This window comes from Mirounga leonina, unplaced genomic scaffold, assembly GCF_011800145.1.
Source record: "Mirounga leonina isolate KUSES-001 unplaced genomic scaffold, KU_Mleo_1.0 Mir_134980, whole genome shotgun sequence".
NCBI classification, from domain to species: Eukaryota; Metazoa; Chordata; class Mammalia; order Carnivora; family Phocidae; genus Mirounga; species Mirounga leonina.
The window spans coordinates 1-18,805 of NW_023270341.1; the positions used below are offsets into that span (position 1 = coordinate 1).

The window sequence follows — 18,805 nt, forward strand, 5'->3', positions numbered from 1 at the left end:
ATGACCCTGAGATCATGTCCTGAGCTGATCTCATGACCCTGAGATCATGACCCTGAGATCATGTCCTGAGCTCGACCTCATGACCCTGAGATCATGTCCTCAGCCGAAATCAAGAGTTAGACGCTAAACCAACTGAGCCACCCAGGTGCCCCAGCTTCCCTTGTTTTTTATATCACTGACATGTTCTCCCCCATCTAAAGATCTATAAATCCTACAAAAATGAAGAAAATTTCTGCCTAACAAGAAATTCCTTTAATCTTTTGTTTGAAGTACTGGATTGTTTGTTATAAGTAAGGGCTATTTTTTTTTAATTTTTTATTCTTATGTTAATCCCCATACATTACATCATTAGTTTTAGATGAAGTGTTCCATGATTCATTGTTTGTGCATAACACCCAGTCAGAGCTCCATGCAGAACGTGCCCTCCTCAATACCCACCACCAGGCTAACCCATCCTCCCACCCCCCTCCCCTCTAGAACCCTCAGTTTGTTTTTCAGAATCCATCGTCTCTCATGGTTCGTCTACCCCTCCGATTTACCCTGCTTCATTCTTCCCCTCCCGCTACCTTCTTCTTCTAGGTAAGGGCTATTTTTGTCTAAAGGACAAATACTAGCTAATATCTACAACTTAACAGATAAAAAATGCAAGAATTGCATTGTGGAAAAAAACAAAGCATTAACTTCCTAGAGGTACAATGTGTATAAATCCTTTGACTTAACTACAAAATTCACATAGCTGTAAATATCCAAATACATTTATAACTTAATCCTAGATTTTAGAAGGGCAGATTATTTTCTTAAAATACATATAACTGTAGCTGGAAATACCAGTATAAAGAGGAGAAAAGTTCAAATATGACAAAAGAGGACTCTCATTTCAAGTTCAATTCCCTGCTGTTCTTTGCATACGATATTAGTCTGTGTCGGGGCTTTGGAATAGCTGATAAAATGCACTCCACTGCGTGATTCTCGAGTCCACCTGCCCTTGGCCCTCAGCAGCGTCAACACCCTCAGTCTGCCTGAGCTCTCTTCTCTCCAGGGGCACAGAAAGGAAACAAACGTGTACTGTTCGTTGTACATCCAGGGCTGAAGTTCCAGGCTGGGGTACTTGCCAAAGGGGGGCACAATCAAGCTGAACACCAGGGCAATGCAGACAAACACAGCTGGTAGGACGATCTGTAGCCAGCGGACAGAGGGGGTAAGGAAGTGGCAAAACAAGGCCAAGTGACAGAAAAAGGGGCCTGGGGCAAGCCCCTAAGAGTCCAGCCAGCCTCCCCAGCCCAGCCAGCACGCAAGTGAGCACCACGGGACCCAGAACAGAGCTCCACCAAGGCATTCATGGCAGGTGGGAAGCAGCAGATCCTGCCACCGAAACCTCTTCCCTCCAGGGCATTTCTGGAGGCTGGCAGCACAAGGCCAGAGGCTGTGGACACCTCTCAGTGGCACGAAGCTCAAAACTTCACAGAGTAAACAGTGGTCACAGGTCAGGGGGACTCAGAACTCTGGGTCCTGCTCTCTTCCCACCGAAGACCTGAGAAAGACCACGATGAGCCATGAGCCCGGCTCAGCTCAGAGAAAGGCCGAGAGATCAAGCCCTCCACCAGGAGCCAGAAGACCCGAAGCCTGGTTCTGTCCTACTACAAGTTTACCCATGTGAAGTCACTCCCGCTGCGGCCTCTCACTTGTAATCTACAGACCAAGACTAAGTGACCCAGCCAGACCCCACGCTCTGAAAGGGGACAGCGTCCGCTGTCACCATGGGATGGCCTCAAAATGCGTCATCACCCAAATCCTTCTTTATGGGAAAATACTCTATGACAATCATCTCATTTCATTATCGTTACAACTCTATCACCAATCAACGAACAAGGGAATTGAGCTCAGAAAGACGAAGCAACTTGCCCAAGGTCACACAGCCAATAAGTGGCAGAACCAGAATTCCAACCCAGGTCTGCATGCTCCAAATTCATACTCCCTGCATTACCCACAGAGTCTGCAGGGAAGAATCTCTACAGACACTTTCTCTATACTTCTCGATTTTATACAGCAGGATAATTTTATCCCTTCTGACCAAGCAACTTAGCATGCAAACACTGACATGCAGGCAACAGTGTAAGGAGTCTTCTCTGTTTGCCCATTTTTTTCTGACCTCTCCAGCTACCTTTCTGTCAATTTGCAGTTAAACATCACTTTAGAGAAAAGTCATGTTTCCAAGAAGTTTATATGTCAAGTGCATCTCAGCTTATGAAAACTGAATTTGCCCAGCCAATTTTCCTAAACTCTGTCCTTGTTACGCTGTCCTCTACCATAAACCTCACACACACACACACACACACAGAGCACAGCACGACTTAATGCCAGGCCCCATTCTAAGCACTTACTCACTTTAATCCTCATAACAACCCTATGTCATAGGCACATTATCTTCATTCTAAAGATGAGGACACGGAGGCACAGAGAAGTAACTCGCCCGCAGATGCGTGAGCGGCAGGAAGCAGGACTGGGATTGAAATACGGAAAGTCTGGCTCCAGCTCCACCTCACAACCATGACCCTCCCCTGCCTGCACTGGTCAGGGAGCCTGCGGCCCACCCGGGGAGCCAGAGTCACTGGCCTGGAGCAGCACTTGTCACCTGAGCAAAGAATCCCTTCCGACTCCGTCTGGCAATCAGCAGCCTCTTCCACAGAAGGGCCACAAACTGCTGCTGTGTGAGCTTCCAGCCCTTCACCTGGTAGGAGCCTTTGCCGTCCATCCCGCTGAGCAGGTCTGTTTCTCTGGATTCTGCAAGAAGCCAACACTGAAGGTCACCTAGTATCTGAGGCAGTCTTGACCTCACCACGCTCTTCTTTTTCTGGCTTTTCCAGCAAGACTTCAAATCAGTAAGATAAAGATACAACAGAAAATTGGGCAATGGTAATAAAGTGAGATCTCGAAAAATGAAAACGATATGGCCTACAAAATTATGAAAAGATGAATTCACAAGAAATCAGAAATGTAAATTATTTCTCATATATAAATGAAAAAAATTATAAAGATGCTGTAAAAACAATGATGGTCAAGTAAAGCTAAAACACATTAAAAAGTGAATTCATTACTCAGCTAGTGGGTATCTGACAGCTTGTGGAAGTGAAAGTGAAAAGAAATATACTAGAGAACACTGGATAATGGGTCATTTGAAAGAGGAGCTTCATGAAAAAATATGTCATAAACTAAGTGCACGAGTGTTTTAAGCTAGAAAGTGTCTCAATTTATATGTAGGGGAAAAGCCAGCATATTTAGTAACAATCTAAAACAAGTAGCAAAGCTCCAGAAATACTTCTCCCATAACATCTCTCTCCAACTCCAGTTGGGAGGCACAAAGATCACTCAGAGCAATAGACTTGTAAAGCCTATTTCAAGGAATAATTACATTTATTAATGAGAAGTCTAAAACGTTACTGCCACTAGAATTCACTTTTAAAATCAAAACATAAAGAAAGCCAATTAATACAGGATATCTAAAAAGGGATATCATAATATTTAATATATATTAAACACAGATGTTCATGTGTTTTAGTAATGAAAGCAATTTTATAGAAACAACTTGGAAGAAATTCATACTATATTTAATACTGAGTTGCTCACAAATCTTTCCTACCACTAATTCGAAGAAGACTAGCAACAAGGAGGCTGATACAGAAATATCAAGACATGTTGACAAGCTGAAGCAGTGTATAGTCTATTTTCCTTCCCATGGCATTTAACTCAATGCTCAACATACAACAGGTGCTTAACAAAAATATTCACTGATATGAGTAGAAAACTTTTTAAGAAACTGAATGAAAATGGAAATTATTTTTTATTCCCAATTACTTTTAAAAATAATGATAAAAATAAAGAAAAGAAACCCATAAACACTGATAGTAATTCACCTTGTTGGAAAAGAAACAACAGACCCAAAGTGGAGTCATTTTCACCCATAACAGCAAACCAAGACTTAATTGCAGTTTCCACCTCTCCCAGAAATGTGACCTTGAACAGTCAATCTGAAATTTCCTGATTAGCACTAGTAAGGTAATCTGCATAAAACCCCTGCTTTTCCTTTCCCCCAAAATATGACCAGGCCTGAAACAATCCTGTCTTTTCTTTTGCTAATAGCTCCCTTGCCCCACCCTCCTTCTGCCTATAAAACTATTCCATTTTGCACAACTCTTCCACGTAGCTATTTACTCAGAGATGCTGCCCAATTCATGAATTGTTGAATAAAGCCTCTTCATATCTTCAAATTTCAAACTTGAATTTCTGTTAACAGCCTTTACTGAAATTTTTCTCTTCCAATACATAATCCTGTATCATGCATACAAAAAAAATGGAACTGTGAGATAACTCCATACTAAATAACTATAGCTTAAATTACAGGAACTCAAAAATTACAACAAAAATAGCACATGCTAGGTCACACTTCAATGAAGGAAAAGTAGTCTATACCACCATCTAGTGGCCTTATAAGACAGCACTAAGGTACTTAGCCAGGGATGTCACCAAAATACAGGCATCAAAGTTTACATGCAGAGCTATCGCCTTCCTTCCTACTCAGTTGGGACAGCATTGGATCAACCTCTCCTCCTTCCTTCTGCAGATCTGCATGAGCTGGACCTTTGGACAAAACCATGCAGGAACACCATCAAATGGACTATTGCCTTTGCACACGTCATATAATTCCCTCCACCCTTTACTTGATACCTATTTCTTATGTAAGGTGTAAAAATGCATCTTTATACTCATCAGACCAAATGGACAGTATAAAAAATTGGTCAGAAAAAACCCATACACTGTGATTAAGGGCATAAATTTATAAGATGGTTTGGCACTGTTTAGTAAAGATGAATATGGTACATATCTTATGACCTAGCAATCCCATTCCTAGGTATATACTCTAATGCAGCGGCTCCTAACCTCTGGTACACAGATCCTCAAGGTGTCTATGGAAGAATTCAGAGGGTCTGGTAACTTAGATGGGAAAAAAAATTTCATCTTTATTGTGTTAAAAAAACACAAAAACACAGGACCAAAATGGCATCAGTTCGGTTAAGGCCCCAAGTCAGTAAACCAAGGCTTAATACCCAATTTAACTGCAGTATCAATCTTCCCCAAAAATGTAATCTTAAGTGGTCAGTCAAGAATTTTCTGACAGGTGCCACTGAGTCTGTAACATAGCCCCCTCCAACCCCCCAAAGGAAGATGAGGTAATCTGCATAAGAACACCTGCTCTTCCACCAACCCCACCAAGAGAAAGTGACCTTGGGCGCCTGGGTGGCTCAGTTGGTTAAGCGACTGCCTTCGGCTCAGGTCATGATCCTGGAGTCCTGGGATCGAGTCCCGCGTTGGGCTCCCCACTCAGCAGGGAGTCTGCTTCTCCCCCTGACCCTCCCCACTCTCATGCTCTCTCTATCTCATTCTCTCTCTCAAATAAATAAATAAAATCTTTAAAAAAAAAAAAAAAGAGAAAGTGACCTTGCCGTGAAATATCCTTTTTCTGTTGTTTATAACTTTCTTGCCCCACCCTCCTTCCTATAAAAACCTTCCATTTTGTATAACTCCTCAGAGCATCCCTCTACTTACTAGAGTGAGATGTTGCCCAATTCATGGATCTTTTTTACATTTTACTTATTTGAGAAAGAGAGCGAACGTGTGACCAGAAGAAGGGGCAGAGGGTGAGGGAGAGAAAGAATCTTCAAGCAGACTCCCCACTGAGCATGGAGCCCAACATGGGGCTCCATCCCAGGACCCTGAAATCATGACCTGAGCCAAAATCCAAAGTTGGCTGCTTAACCGACTGAGCCACCCAGGTGCCCCATCATGAATCGTTTAATAAAGGCAATGAGATCTTCAAAATTTACTCAGCTGAATTTTCTTTTTTAACAATTGTCACCAACTTCTAACTGAAAATAAGCATTTCCTTTAAGTATGAATGTAGGCAACAAATCACAATGTGACCTGTGACTTTGTGACCAAAAAATATCATAGATATTGTCAAATTCCATTCAGAGGTGTTACAAATATATAAAAATTTCTTTTATGCTCATCACTAAATTATGATAGTTGTTAAATCCAATGATAAATCCTGTTATTTAGTACCCTAATAAAGAAGTATGTCTATTTCTTTATCAAGAATTTTCTTTCAGGGGCACGTGGCTGGCTCAGTTGGAAGAGCATGTGATTCTTGATCTCGGGAAAGTGAGTTTGAGTTCCATGTTGGATGTAGGGATTACTTAAATAAACTTAAAAAAATTATTTTCATATTTTGATCATTCTAGCTTAATCTGTTTTCTTTGTAAACCTATGTATTTGCTAAGCATGTAAAACATTAGGGTTGTGTTGGGGAGCAAGAATTCCTGTCCCCTTCAGGGGTTCTTCTAGCTGGACTAAGAATCAAATTGACAAGAGACAGATTAACAGGAGAAAATCAAATTTAACAGCATATGTATGGGGAATCCAAACAGATATGGAAATTCCAAAGACAGGCAAAATGAGGTATATATGTCATCCTGAATTAAGGAGAAGTGCATAGGGTTCCAGAACTTCAGAGGAAAAGAACGTAATTCACAGGGCAATAAGAAAAGCAGATGTTTGGTAATCAGCTGTTTGTCCTGCCATACAGATTGGTCACTCAGATAAAATTTATCTCTGGTAATAACCCTTATGCTGGCAAAGATCCCCAGTTTAGATTCTTCCATGTACTTAAGAGAAGGGCAAAAGTTTCTCTTGAGCCTACAGGGTCTTGATTGCCTTCAGCTCAAAATAATCTTCATGCCAAAGTGGCCAATCTTTTTTTTTTTTTAAAGATTTTTATTTATTTATTTGACAGAAAGAGACACAGTGAAAGAGGGAACACAAGCAGAGGGGGAGGGATTGGGAGAGGGAGAAGCAGGCTTCCTGCTGAGCAAGGAGCCCGATGCGGGGCTCGATCCCAGGACCCTGGGATCATGACTGAGCTGAAGGCAGACGCTTAATGACTGAGCACCCAGGCGCCCCCAAAGTGGCTAATCTTGGAGTAACCTGCCCTCAGCCCCTACAGTTCCACAGGCCTACAAGATTTCCAAAGGGTTGGGGCGCCTGGGTGGCTCAGTCAGTTAAGTGTCTGCCTTCGGGCTCAGGTCGTGATCCCAGAGTCCTGGGATCAAGCCCCATGTCAGGCTCCCTGCTCAGTGGGGAGCCTGCTTCTCCCTCTCCCTCTGCCCCTCCCCCTGCTCATGCTCTCTCTCTCTCTCTCCCCCTTGCTCTTTCTCTTTCAAATAAATAAAATTACAAAAAAAAAAAAAAAAAAGATTTCCAAAGGGTGCTATGGCATAAAAAAGTTTAAAAATCCCTGCCCTAGAGAAATTCTAAATATGGAAACAGGAACTATCTATTAAAAAATTCAAAACATCTTTGTTCATAACATCAAATGGACAAATATATATCCATACAATGTAACAGCATATAGCAGAGAAATGTACTAATTACTATGGCTGCATCAAAATACATGATTTTCAAAAACCTATGTCAAAGCTAAGAATCAGGGGCACCTGGGTGGCTCAGATGGTTAAGCGTCTGCCTTCAGCTCAGGTCATGATCCCAGGGTCCTGGGATCGAGCCCCGCATCGGGTTCCCTGCTCAGCGGGTAGCCCGCTTCTCCCTCTCCTTCTGCTCCTCCCCTGCTTGTGCTCTCTTGCTCTCTCTGTCAAATAAATAAATAAAATCTTTAAAAAAAAAAAAAAGAAGCTAAGAATCAACTAACAGAAAGACAAAAATAGTCTGATTCCATTTATAGAAAGTTCTAAGCTAGGCAAACCAATGAAATATATTGTTTTGAGTTACACACAAATATAGTTGAATTTCAAAGAAAATGAATGCAATGATTAAAACAAAATTCTGAGTCATGGTTGTTTGAAGCAAGGAGGTCGGGGAAGGTGTCGTAGGGAGGAAAATGTGACCCGAAAGGAACATATATTGGGCCTCTAAATTACTGACAATATTTTATTTCTTTCTTGGCAGCAGGGTAATAGGCATTCAATGTATTATTCTTTAAAGTATACTGACACATTACATTTACCTTAGGCAACCTTAGTCCACCCAATCTAAAATAACTACCCAGTTGGTCTATATCACATTAGCCTATTTTAATATTCCAGATTTATCTAGTTTTGGACTACTTGCCAGAAGTTTAAGATATACAATGATAATTTTCAACATACTTTGTGTATCTTCTAGGCAGTTCAGGGATTTTTTTCAAAACAAAATGTCATATAAAAACATTTCATGTTTTTAAATGGTTTTTAGAGGCTATATTCTACCACACATATTTTAAAAATGAAAATTTTTAAAATGAACTGATTTTATAATCTGGCTTTAGACCCTGAATGTGCCACTTAGCAGCAGTGAACCTAAGAAACTTAATTCTCTCAGAACTTCACCTTGCTCACTTGGAGGTAAAGTTGAACTCACAGGCTTTTGAGGATGATTAAAACCTGTGAGTGAAAAGGAGATTGTCTTAGGCACCTAGCAGCACTTACCAATAATTTCCCTCTCTAAGTAATAGCCATGAATTTTACAGTGATAATGAATCACAGATAGTGATTCACAGATAGTGATCTGTTAGTTAAGTATTTTCATCTCGGAAAATTCTCTCTACCTTTCTGCTGGCTAGATGAAGTTGATGATGGGGTGTCCATGGATGGCAAAACCACTAGGTAGAAGTCTGGATCCTTAATTCACTATGTATGGAAGAGCTGCCTGCCAACAAGGAAAACCCATTTTAGATTCTTAAGGAACAAGAAATAAAATCCTGTTGTGTCTGAGACATTATACATTTGGTATCTATTTGTTACAGCAGTTTAGCCTATCCTATTTAATATATTCTTAAAAAGGTGAACCACATTCAGAAGTACCATATATAGCTGAAGGGGTCAGAACAAATTATTAAGTGAATGACTACCTACCAAATAGTGAGATATCCAGCCTTCTTCCCTCCTCAGTCACAGAAAACTGGCAGTAAGGAAGTTTCCACGCTTGGGGTAACTGACTAAACCTAAAAAAAATGACTATGGGTGAAAACAAATGGGAGTTTTTCCCCTCAATGAAATAACAGATAGCCTACAGAAAACCCTACAGTGAAGCCCACTATCTGACAGGCCACACCTATACTCAAAAAGCTTTAAAAAAAATGGTTTTTTTGTCTCACTAAAAAATACGAGTTGATAACCAAGGATTAAAAATACAAAACTAGAGGGGATGGAGCAAGATGGCGGAGGAGTAGGAGTCCTGGATTTCGTCTCCTCTCAGGAATTCAGCTGGATAGGGATCAAACCATTCTGAACACCTACAAACTCAACAGGAGATTGAAGAAAAGAAGAGCAACAACTCTCTCATCAGAAAAACGACCACTTTCTGGAAGCAGGGACCCAACAAGCGGCAGATCCGGGGAGACTCCCCTTCCTCCCCCGGGAGGAGCCACGCGGGAGTGCTCCGCAGGGATCTCCTGGGTTTGGAGACTCCAGACAGGGTCGGGTGCCAGAGATAGAAACGCGCGGTCACAGGCCAGTTGAACACGGAGTGCAGCTGCAGACCAGGGAGACGGGAGTGACTGATGGCTTTTCTCTGGGGGCTCACTGAGGAGCGGAGCCTGAGTTCTCGGCTCCTCCGGGGTGGAGATTGGGAGGCCGCCATTTTCACTCTCCACCTCCAAAGCTGTACGGAAAGCTCGCAGGGAACAAAAGCCCCGGAGAGCAAACGCGAGCAGATTACTTAGCCGGGAGGGGGCAAGGGCGGGGCAATTCCGCCTCCGGCAGAGACATTTGGAAACCACGGCAACAGGCCCCTCCCCAGAAGATCAGCGAGAACAGCCAGCCAAGACCAAGTTTACCGATCAATGAGAACGGCAGAACTCCAGCGCTAGGGGACTACTGCACATAGAATTCACGGCTTTTTTACCATGATTCTTTAGTCTTTTAAAGTTAATTTTTTTAACTGTCTTTTTGTCTTTTTATTTCTTTTTGAATTTTTCTTTTTCCCTTTTTCAACCAACATCTTATCAATCCCTTTTTAAAAAAAAAAAATGTTTATTTTTCATTTTTAGAGTCATATTCTATCCCTTCATAGTAGTTACCCATATTTTTGGCTTATATATATAAGTTGTTCTCTCTTTAAAATTTTGAGATAGTTTCTTCTGACAGATTAAAATATACCCTAAATCTCTAGTATATGGTGTTTTCTATTCCCCTGCCTGATCACATCCTCTCCCTTTTTTTTTGTTTGTTTTCTTTTTCCTTTTTTTAAACCCTCTTCTTTCTTTTTTCAAACAACTTCTTATCAATTCCTTTTATAAAATTTTTTATAATTTCCATCTTTACAGTCATATTCCATCCCTTCATCATATCAACCCTTATTTTTGTACATATATAAGTTTTTCTTTCTTTAAAATTTTGGGAGGCACTTTCTTCTAAAAGACCAAAATACACCCCAAATCTAGTGTGTGGCACTGATCTATATACCATATAGATCATATTTGATCACATTCTGGGTTTTTTTGTTGTTGTTGTTTTGTTTTGTTTGTTTTTGTTTTTATCTTTATCTTTTTCTTTTTCTTTATTTTCTTTTTCTTTTTTTTCTCTTTCCCTTTCTTATCCCACTGCTTCAGGTCTTTTCTGATTTGTTTAGAGTATATTTTCTGGGGACGTGGTTACTCTGCTAGCATTTTGTTCTCTCATTAATCTATTCTCCTCTGCACAAAATGACAAGACGGAAAAAATCACCTCAACAAAAAGAACAAGAGGTAGTACCGACTGCCAGGGACCTACTCAATACGGACATTAGTACGATGTCAGATCTAGAGTTCAGAATCATCACTTTAAAGATACTAGCTGGGCTTGAAAAAATATGGAAGTTATTAGAGAAACCCTTTCTGGAGAAGTAAAAGAGCTAAAATCCAACCAAGTAGAAATCAAAAAGGCTATTAATGAGGTGCAATCAAAAATGGGGGCGCTAACTGCTAGAATAAATGAGGCAGAAGAGAGAATCAGTAATATAGAAGATGAAATGATGGAAAATAAAGAAGCTGAGAAAAAGAGAGATAAACAACTACTGGATCACGAGGGCAGAATTCAAGAGATAAGCGATAATATAAGATGAAACAACATTAGAATAATTGGGATCCCAGAAGAAGAAGAAAGAGAGAGAGGGGCAGAAGGTATAATGGAGCAAATTATAGCAGAGAACTTCCCTAATTTGGGGAAGGAAACAGGCATCAAAATCCAGGAAGCACAGAGAACCCCTCTCAAAATCAATAAAAATAGGTCAACTCCCCGACATCTAATAGTAAAACTTACGAGTCTCATAGACAAAGAGAAAATCCTGAAAGCAGCTCGGGAGAAGAGATATGTAACCTACAAGGGTAGAAACATTAGATTGGCAACAGACCTATCCACAGAGACCTGGCAGGCCAGAAAGGACTGGCAGGATATATTCAGAGCACTAAATGAGAAAAATATGCAGCCAAGAATACTCTATCCAGCTAGGCTGTCATTGAAAATTGAAGGAGAGATAAAAAGCTTCCAGGACAAACAAAAACTAAAGGAATTTGCAAACACAAAATCAGCCCTACAGGAAATCTGGAAAGGGATCCTCTAAGCAAAGAGAGACCATAAAAGCAACATAGACCAGAAAGGAACACAGACAATATACAGTAACAGTCACCTTACAGGCAATACAATGGCACTAAATTCGTATCTTTCAATAGTTACCCTGAATGTAAATGGGCTAAATGCCCCAATCAAAAGACACAGGCTAACAGACTGGATTAAAAAACAAGACCCATCGATATGCTGTCTGCAAGAGACTCATTTTAGACCCAAAGACACCCCCAAATTGAAAGTGAGGGGGTGGAAAACCATTTACCATGCTAATGGACACCAAAAGAAAGCTGGAGTGGCAATCCTTATATCAGACAAATTAGATTTTAAACCAAAGACTGTAATAAGAGATGAGGAAGGACACTACATCATACTTAAAGGATCTAACCAACAAGAAGATCTAACAATTGTAAATATCTATGCCCCTAACATGGGAGCAGCCAATTATATAAGGCAATTAATAACAAAAGCAAAGAAACACATTGACAACAATACAATAATAGTGGGGGACTTTAACATCCCCCACACTGAAATGGACAGATCGTCTCAGCAAAAGATCAACAAGGAAATAAAGACTTTAAATGACACACTGGACCAAATGGACTTCACAGACCTATTCAGAACATTCCACCCCAAAGCAACGGAATACACATTCTTCTCTAGTGCCCATGGAATATTCTCCAGAATAGATCACATCCTAGGTCATAAATCAGGTCTCAACCGGTACCAAAAGACTGGGATCATTCCCTGCCTATTTTCAGACCACAATGCTTTGAAACTAGAACTCAATCACAAGAGGAAAGTCAGAAAGAACTCAAATACATGGAGGCTAAAGAGCATCCTACTGAAGAATGAAGAAGGATTTAAAAAATACATGGAAACCAATGAAAATGAAAACACAACTGTTCAAAATCTTTGGGAGGCAGCAAAGGCAGTCCTAAGAGGAAAGTATATAGCAATACAAGCCTTTCTCAATAAACAAGAAAGGTCTCAAGTACACAACCTAACCCTCCACCTAAAGGAGCTGGAGAAAGAACAGCAAATAAAGCCTAAACCCAGCAGGAGAAGAGAAATCATAAAGATCAGAGCAGAAATCAATGAAATAGAAACTAAAAGAACAGTAGAACAGATCAACGAAACTAGGAGCAGGTTCTTTGAAAGAATTAACAAGATTGATAAACCCCTGGCCAGACTTATCAAAAAGAGAAGAGAAATGACCCAAATCAACAAAATCATGAATGAAAGAGGAGAGATCACCACCAACACCAAAGAAATACAAACAATTATAAGAACATATTATGAGCAACTCTATGCCAGCAAATTAGATAACCTGGAAGAGATGGATGCATTCCTAGAGATGTATCAACTACCAAAACTGAACCAGGATGAAATAGAAAACCTGAACAGACCTATAACCACTAAGGAAATTGAAGCAGTCATCAAAAATCTCCCAAAAAACAAAAGCCCAGGGCCAGATGGCTTCCCAGGGGAATTCTACCAAACATTTCAAGAAGAATTAATACCTATTCTTCTGAAACTGTTCCAAAAAATAGAAATGGAAGGAAAACTTCCAAACTCATTTTATGAGGCCAGCATTACCTTGATCCCAAAACCAGACAAAGACCCCATCAAAAAGGAGAATTACAGACCAATATCCCTGATGAACATGGATGCAAAAATTCTCACCAAAATCCTAGCCAATAGGATCCAACAGTACATTAAAAGGATTATTCACCAGGACCAAGTGGGATTTATCCCTGGGCTGCAAGGTTGGTTCAACATCCACAAAGCAATCAACGTGATACAATACATGAATAAAAGAAAGAACAAGAACCATATGACCCTCTCAATAGATGCAGAAAAAGCATTTGACAAAGTACAGCATCCTTTCTTGATCAACTCTTCAGAGTATAGGGATAGAGGGTACATACCTCAATATCATAAAAGCCATCTATGAAAAACCTACAGGGAATGTTATTCTCAATGGGGAAAAACTGAGAGCTTTCCCCCTAAGGTCAGGAACGCGGCAGGGATGTCCACTATCACCACTGCTATTCAACATAGTATTGGAAGTCCTAGCCACAGCAATCAGACAACAAAAAGAAATCAAAGGCATCCAAATTGGCAAAGAAGTCAAACTCTCACTCTTTGCAGATGATATGATACTTTATGTGGAAAACCCCAAAGACTCCACCCCAAAACTGCTAGAACTCATACAGGAATTCAGTAAAGTGGCAGGATATAAAATCAATGCACAGAAGTCAGTGGCATTCCTATACACCAACAACAAGACAGAAGAAAGAGAAATTAAGGAGTCGATCCCATTTACAATTGCACCCAAAACCATAAGATACCTAGGAATAAATCTAACCAAAGAGACAAAGGATCTGTACTCAGAAAACTATAAAATACTCATGAAAGAAATTGAGGAAGACACAAAGAAATGGAAAAACGTTCCATGCTCATGGATTGGAAGAACAAATATTGTGAAGATGTCAATGCTACCTAGAGCAATCTACACATTCAATGCAATCCCCATCAAAATACCATCCACTTTTCAAAGAAATGGAGCAAATAATCCTAAAATTTGTATGGAACCAGAAAAGACCCCGCATAGCCAGAGGAATGTTGAAAAAGAAAAGCAAAGCCGGTGGCATTACAATTCCGGACTTCAAGCTCTATTACAAAGCTGTCATCATCAAGACAGCATGGTACTGGCACAAAAACAGACACATAGATCAATGGAACAGAATAGAGAGCCCAGAAATGGACCCTCAACTCTATGGTCAACTAATCTTTGACAAAGCAGGAAAGAATGTCCAATGGAACAAAGACAGTCTTTTCAACAAATGGTGTTGGGAAAATTGGATAGCCACATGCAGAAGAATGAAACTGGACCATTTCCTTACACCACACACAAAAATAGACTCCAAATGGTTGAAAGACCTCAATGTGAGACAGGAGTCCATCAACATCCTAAAGGAGAACACAGGCAGCAACCTCTTTGACCTCTGCCGAAGCAACTTCTTCCTAGAAACATCGCCAAAGGCAAGGGAAGCAAGGGCAAAAATGAACTATTGGGACTTCATCAAGATAAAAAGCTTTTGCAAAGCAAAGGAAACAGTCAACAAAACCAAAAGACAACCGACAGAATGGGAGAAGATATTTGCAAATGACATATCAGATAAAGGGCTAGTATCCAAAATCTATAAAGAACTCATCAAACTCAACACCCAAAGAACAAACAATCCAATCAAGAAATGGGCAGAAGACATGAACAGACATTTTTCCAAAGACATCCAAATGGCCAACAGACACATGAAAAAGTGCTCAATATCGCTCAGCATCAGGGAAATCCAAATCAAAACCTCAATGAGATACCATCTCACACCAGTCAGAATGGCTAAAATTAACAAGTCAGGAAACGACAGATGTTGGCGGGGATGCGGAGAAAGGGGAACCCTCCTACACTGTTGGTGGGAATGCAAGCTGGTGCAGCCACTCTGGAAAACTGTATGGAGGTTCCTCAAAAAGTTGAAAATAGAGCTACCATATGATCCAGCAATTGCACTATTGGGTATTTACCCCAAAGATACAAAAGTAGGGATCCAAAGGGGTACGTGCACCCCGATGTTTATAGCAGCAATGTCCACAATAGCCAAACTGTGGAAAGAGCCAAGATGTCCATCGACAGATGAATGGATAAAGAAGAGGTGGTATATATATACAATGGAATATTATGCAGCCATCAAAAGGAATGAGATCTTGCCATTTGCAACGACGTGGATGGAACTGGAGGGTATTATGTTGAGTGAAATAAGTCAAACAGAGAGACATGTATCATATGATCTCACTGATATGAGGAATTCTTAATCACAGGAAACAAACTGAGTGTTGTTGGAGTGGGGGGTGGGGTGGGAGGGATGGGGTGACTGGGTGATAGACACTGGGGAGGGTATGTGCTCTGGTAAGCGCTGTGAATTGTGCAAGACTGTTGAATCTCAGATCTGTACCTCTGAAACAAATAATGCAATATATTTTAAGGAAAAAAAAAAAAAAGAAGAAGAAGGTAGCGGGAGGGGAAGAATGAAGCGGGGGAAATCGGAGGGGTGGACGAACCATGAGAGACGATGGACTCTGAAAAACAAACTGAGGGTTCTAGAGGGGAGGGGGGTGGGAGGATGGGTTAGCCTGGTGGTGGGTATTGAGGAGGGCACATTCTGCATGGAGCACTGGGTGTTATGCACAAACAATGAATCATGGAACACTTCATCTAGAACTAATGATGTAATGTATGGGGATTAACATAAGAATACAAAATAAATAAATAAATAAATAAATAAACAACAACAAAAAAAATACAAAACTATTTTAGGAAAAACACTAGTATCATGGCAGAAAACAAATCAAATGATAATAAAACTTGAAACAATTCAGGAAGAAGACCCACAACAATAACTAAAAAATAAACACCTGTAATTAATGTCCTCTGAGATAGAAATTATGAACCCATGAAACAAAAAGAGTATATTATTTCTGATTAAAAAAAGAGAGAGAGAGAAATAAAGAAATATTCTGGGGATGGGATAAAAAAGGGTCTTTTGGGAATAAATACTGTGAAAGTATAAGTTTAAAATAAATGAGTTAGAAGATAAAATTATGGTACTTTATCCCCAAAACCATAGGCCAAAAAAGTAGATATGTAAAACAGTAGAAAGAATAAAATTAGAAGATCAAGTGGAGGTACAATGTTTGATTAACAGAAGTTCCGAAAATTGAGAAGAAAATTTAAAAATCCAAGAAACAAAAAATTTTCAGGATTGAAGAGTGTCCACATTATGAGGTTACACTGAGTGAGGAACACTGTATGAAAAAAAATATCGACTCCATGGCACATGACTGTGAAATTTCAGAATACCCAGGAACAAAGAGAAAAACATAAAAGTTTCCAGCGAGACTGACAGAAACAAGCAAGTCACATACAAAGAATTAGGAATCAAAATGGCATGAATTTCTTACTAGAAGGTATTATACAATGGAGCACTGGGGGCCTTTAAAAATATGAGGAAAAGTTATTTCCAATGTAGAATTTTACACCCTCCCAAAATATGCATCAAGAGGGCTGGTAGAATAAAGCATGTTTTATAGATACAAATCTCAGAAGTTTAATTCCCATGTACCCTGTCCTAAAATCAGAAGTTAAAAGAAAAAGAAACAAAATCCGGACAATAGGAAGTCCAATACAAAGCAAAGGAGATCCCAGAATTGCTACCATGCCATCTTAGAGAACTAGTCCACACTGGAGCAAGAGAACAAAGAACTCCCTAAAGATAACTCTAAAAGATGACACTGAAAAGCTGATTAATAGGTTTAATCATATTTGTTACCAAAAGATCCATCACAGCTGCTAACTCAGTAAACAAATGGGTAAGCCCTGGTACATTGCCATGGCGAATTATTCCATCCCAGAGAATTCGGAGGGGACTGGACAAATTGAAAGCATAGCTCCTGTCTGGGTTTGCCAACACTGTTGGAGAACAGTCAGATAAACTCATCACAAGAGTTTATCTGAGAAGCCAGTAACTCAAGAGTTAAGGGTTTTGGGCGCCTGGGTGGCTCAGATGGTTAAGCGTCTGCCTTCGGCTCAGGTCATGATCCCAGGGTTCCGGGATCGAGTCCCGCATCGGGCTCCCTGCTCCTTGGGAGCCTGCTTCTCCCTCTGCCTCTCTCTCTCTCTCTCTCTCTCTCTCTCTGTCATGAATAAATAAATAAAATCTTTAAAAAAAAAAAAAAAAAGAGTTAAGGGTTTCGAAAAGAGAAGGGAGAAATTTATTGTGGGTACTGGCAGCCAGGGGAGGTGGTAAGCTCAAGACTTAACAACCGACCTCTCTGCCCCCAACATGGACACTTAACAATTTTATAAGGAGAGGTTAGTGGGGGGATACATGCAAGAGAGCAGGCAGACAGCCTGTGATCGTGGGTGAAGGTTGGTATGTGTTCAGCCCATGATCACAGGCAGAAGAAGAGGACCTGTGGGTATGGTCTTCTAGGCATCACGTTGCTATCAGGGCTTTTCCGATGTGGTGTTTGGGATGTTCTGGGTCCTTGAAAAAGAACTTCATCATGCCTCAAGAAAGTACACTAAGAAATAAGCACAATTTTAGTTAACAGCATGAGTTAAGCAGTCTTGTCTATTTCTGGTTTTAACTGTTGGGGTCTACAGTTGAGCAAGAGGGCTCGCTAACATAATGAAAGGTATATTCTTTTGGCAAAAAGTTTGGTGATTAATAAATGATAGGTATGAGGAAAATAATAGAAACAAAGCAAAGAGGGAGAGAAAAAAAGTAGTCACACTCCTATTGATTAAGATTACAGGTGTAACCCATTTAGCAGTGGCTTAAACTAGAAGACGATTTCTCATGTAAAAGAACTCCAGAGATGGGCGGTCCAGGACTCTTAGCTCGCTGTTCCATGATGTCAGAACCTAGGCCTCTTCTCTCCTGTTGTCCTGTCTCCAGCATGTGGCCTCTACCTCATAATTCAAGAAGTCAAGCCATTACACCCATATTCCAGCATGAAGAAATAAGAAAGAAACAAAGGAGAGAACTGCTCCTCCTACACTGCTTTAGATTCACTTATAGTAGGTTATAAATGCACTAACACATTACACTGGCCAGGACTTAGTCACACAGCTGCACCTAGATGTTTAATTTTTTAAAAAGAGAGCAGCAGGGAGAATGGATAATGGGAAAGAGCTAATAGTCTCTGCTATCTCCCTCCAGTACTTCCCACTGTTCATATCCTACATTGTTTTTTTCTCAGTATTTATTAATCGCTGATGTATTTTTCTCTTTATTGCTTAATATTTCCCCGAACCAGTAAGTTCCAAGAAGACAGGGACTATGTCTTTTGCTCACCCCTGTACCCGTTTCTGGAAAAGTACCTGAGGCATAGAAGGAATTTAATAGTTAGGGGCCAAATGAGTGAATAAATAGTTAATTCCAGGGAGGCGGCAACGTCTAAGAAAATAAATTGAAACATAAAGATCCAGTCCAGGCACAGATCCAGTCCAGGCATATCATTCAAAACGATGCCCATCACCCAGAAAAATTTAATCACCCCCTTTGGAATTATAATTTTAAAAAGCCTCCCTCTGA

At 40.3% G+C, this 18,805-nt stretch overlaps 1 protein-coding gene across 3 annotated transcripts in view; it reads right to left on the bottom strand.

Moving 5' to 3' along the window:
• Positions 1 to 560: 560 nt before the first annotated feature.
• LOC118011023 (phospholipid-transporting ATPase ABCA1-like) overlaps positions 561 to 18,805 on the bottom strand; it is a 34,871-nt gene continuing 16,626 nt past the window's right edge. The window contains exons 1-3 of one of the 3 annotated variants that reach the window (XM_035005605.1): positions 8,654 to 9,289; positions 2,633 to 2,781; positions 561 to 1,176 (exon numbers count right to left, since the gene is read on the bottom strand). In XM_035005605.1, the coding sequence (XP_034861496.1) occupies positions 850 to 1,176; positions 2,633 to 2,781; positions 8,654 to 8,693 (516 nt within the window). In that variant the 5' untranslated portion in view covers positions 8,694 to 9,289 and the 3' untranslated portion in view covers positions 561 to 849. Of the gene's footprint in view, positions 1,177 to 2,632; positions 2,782 to 4,209; positions 4,861 to 8,653; positions 9,290 to 18,805 lie in introns of those variants that run through there. The other 2 variants (XM_035005606.1, XM_035005607.1) reach the window with 2 other exon arrangements.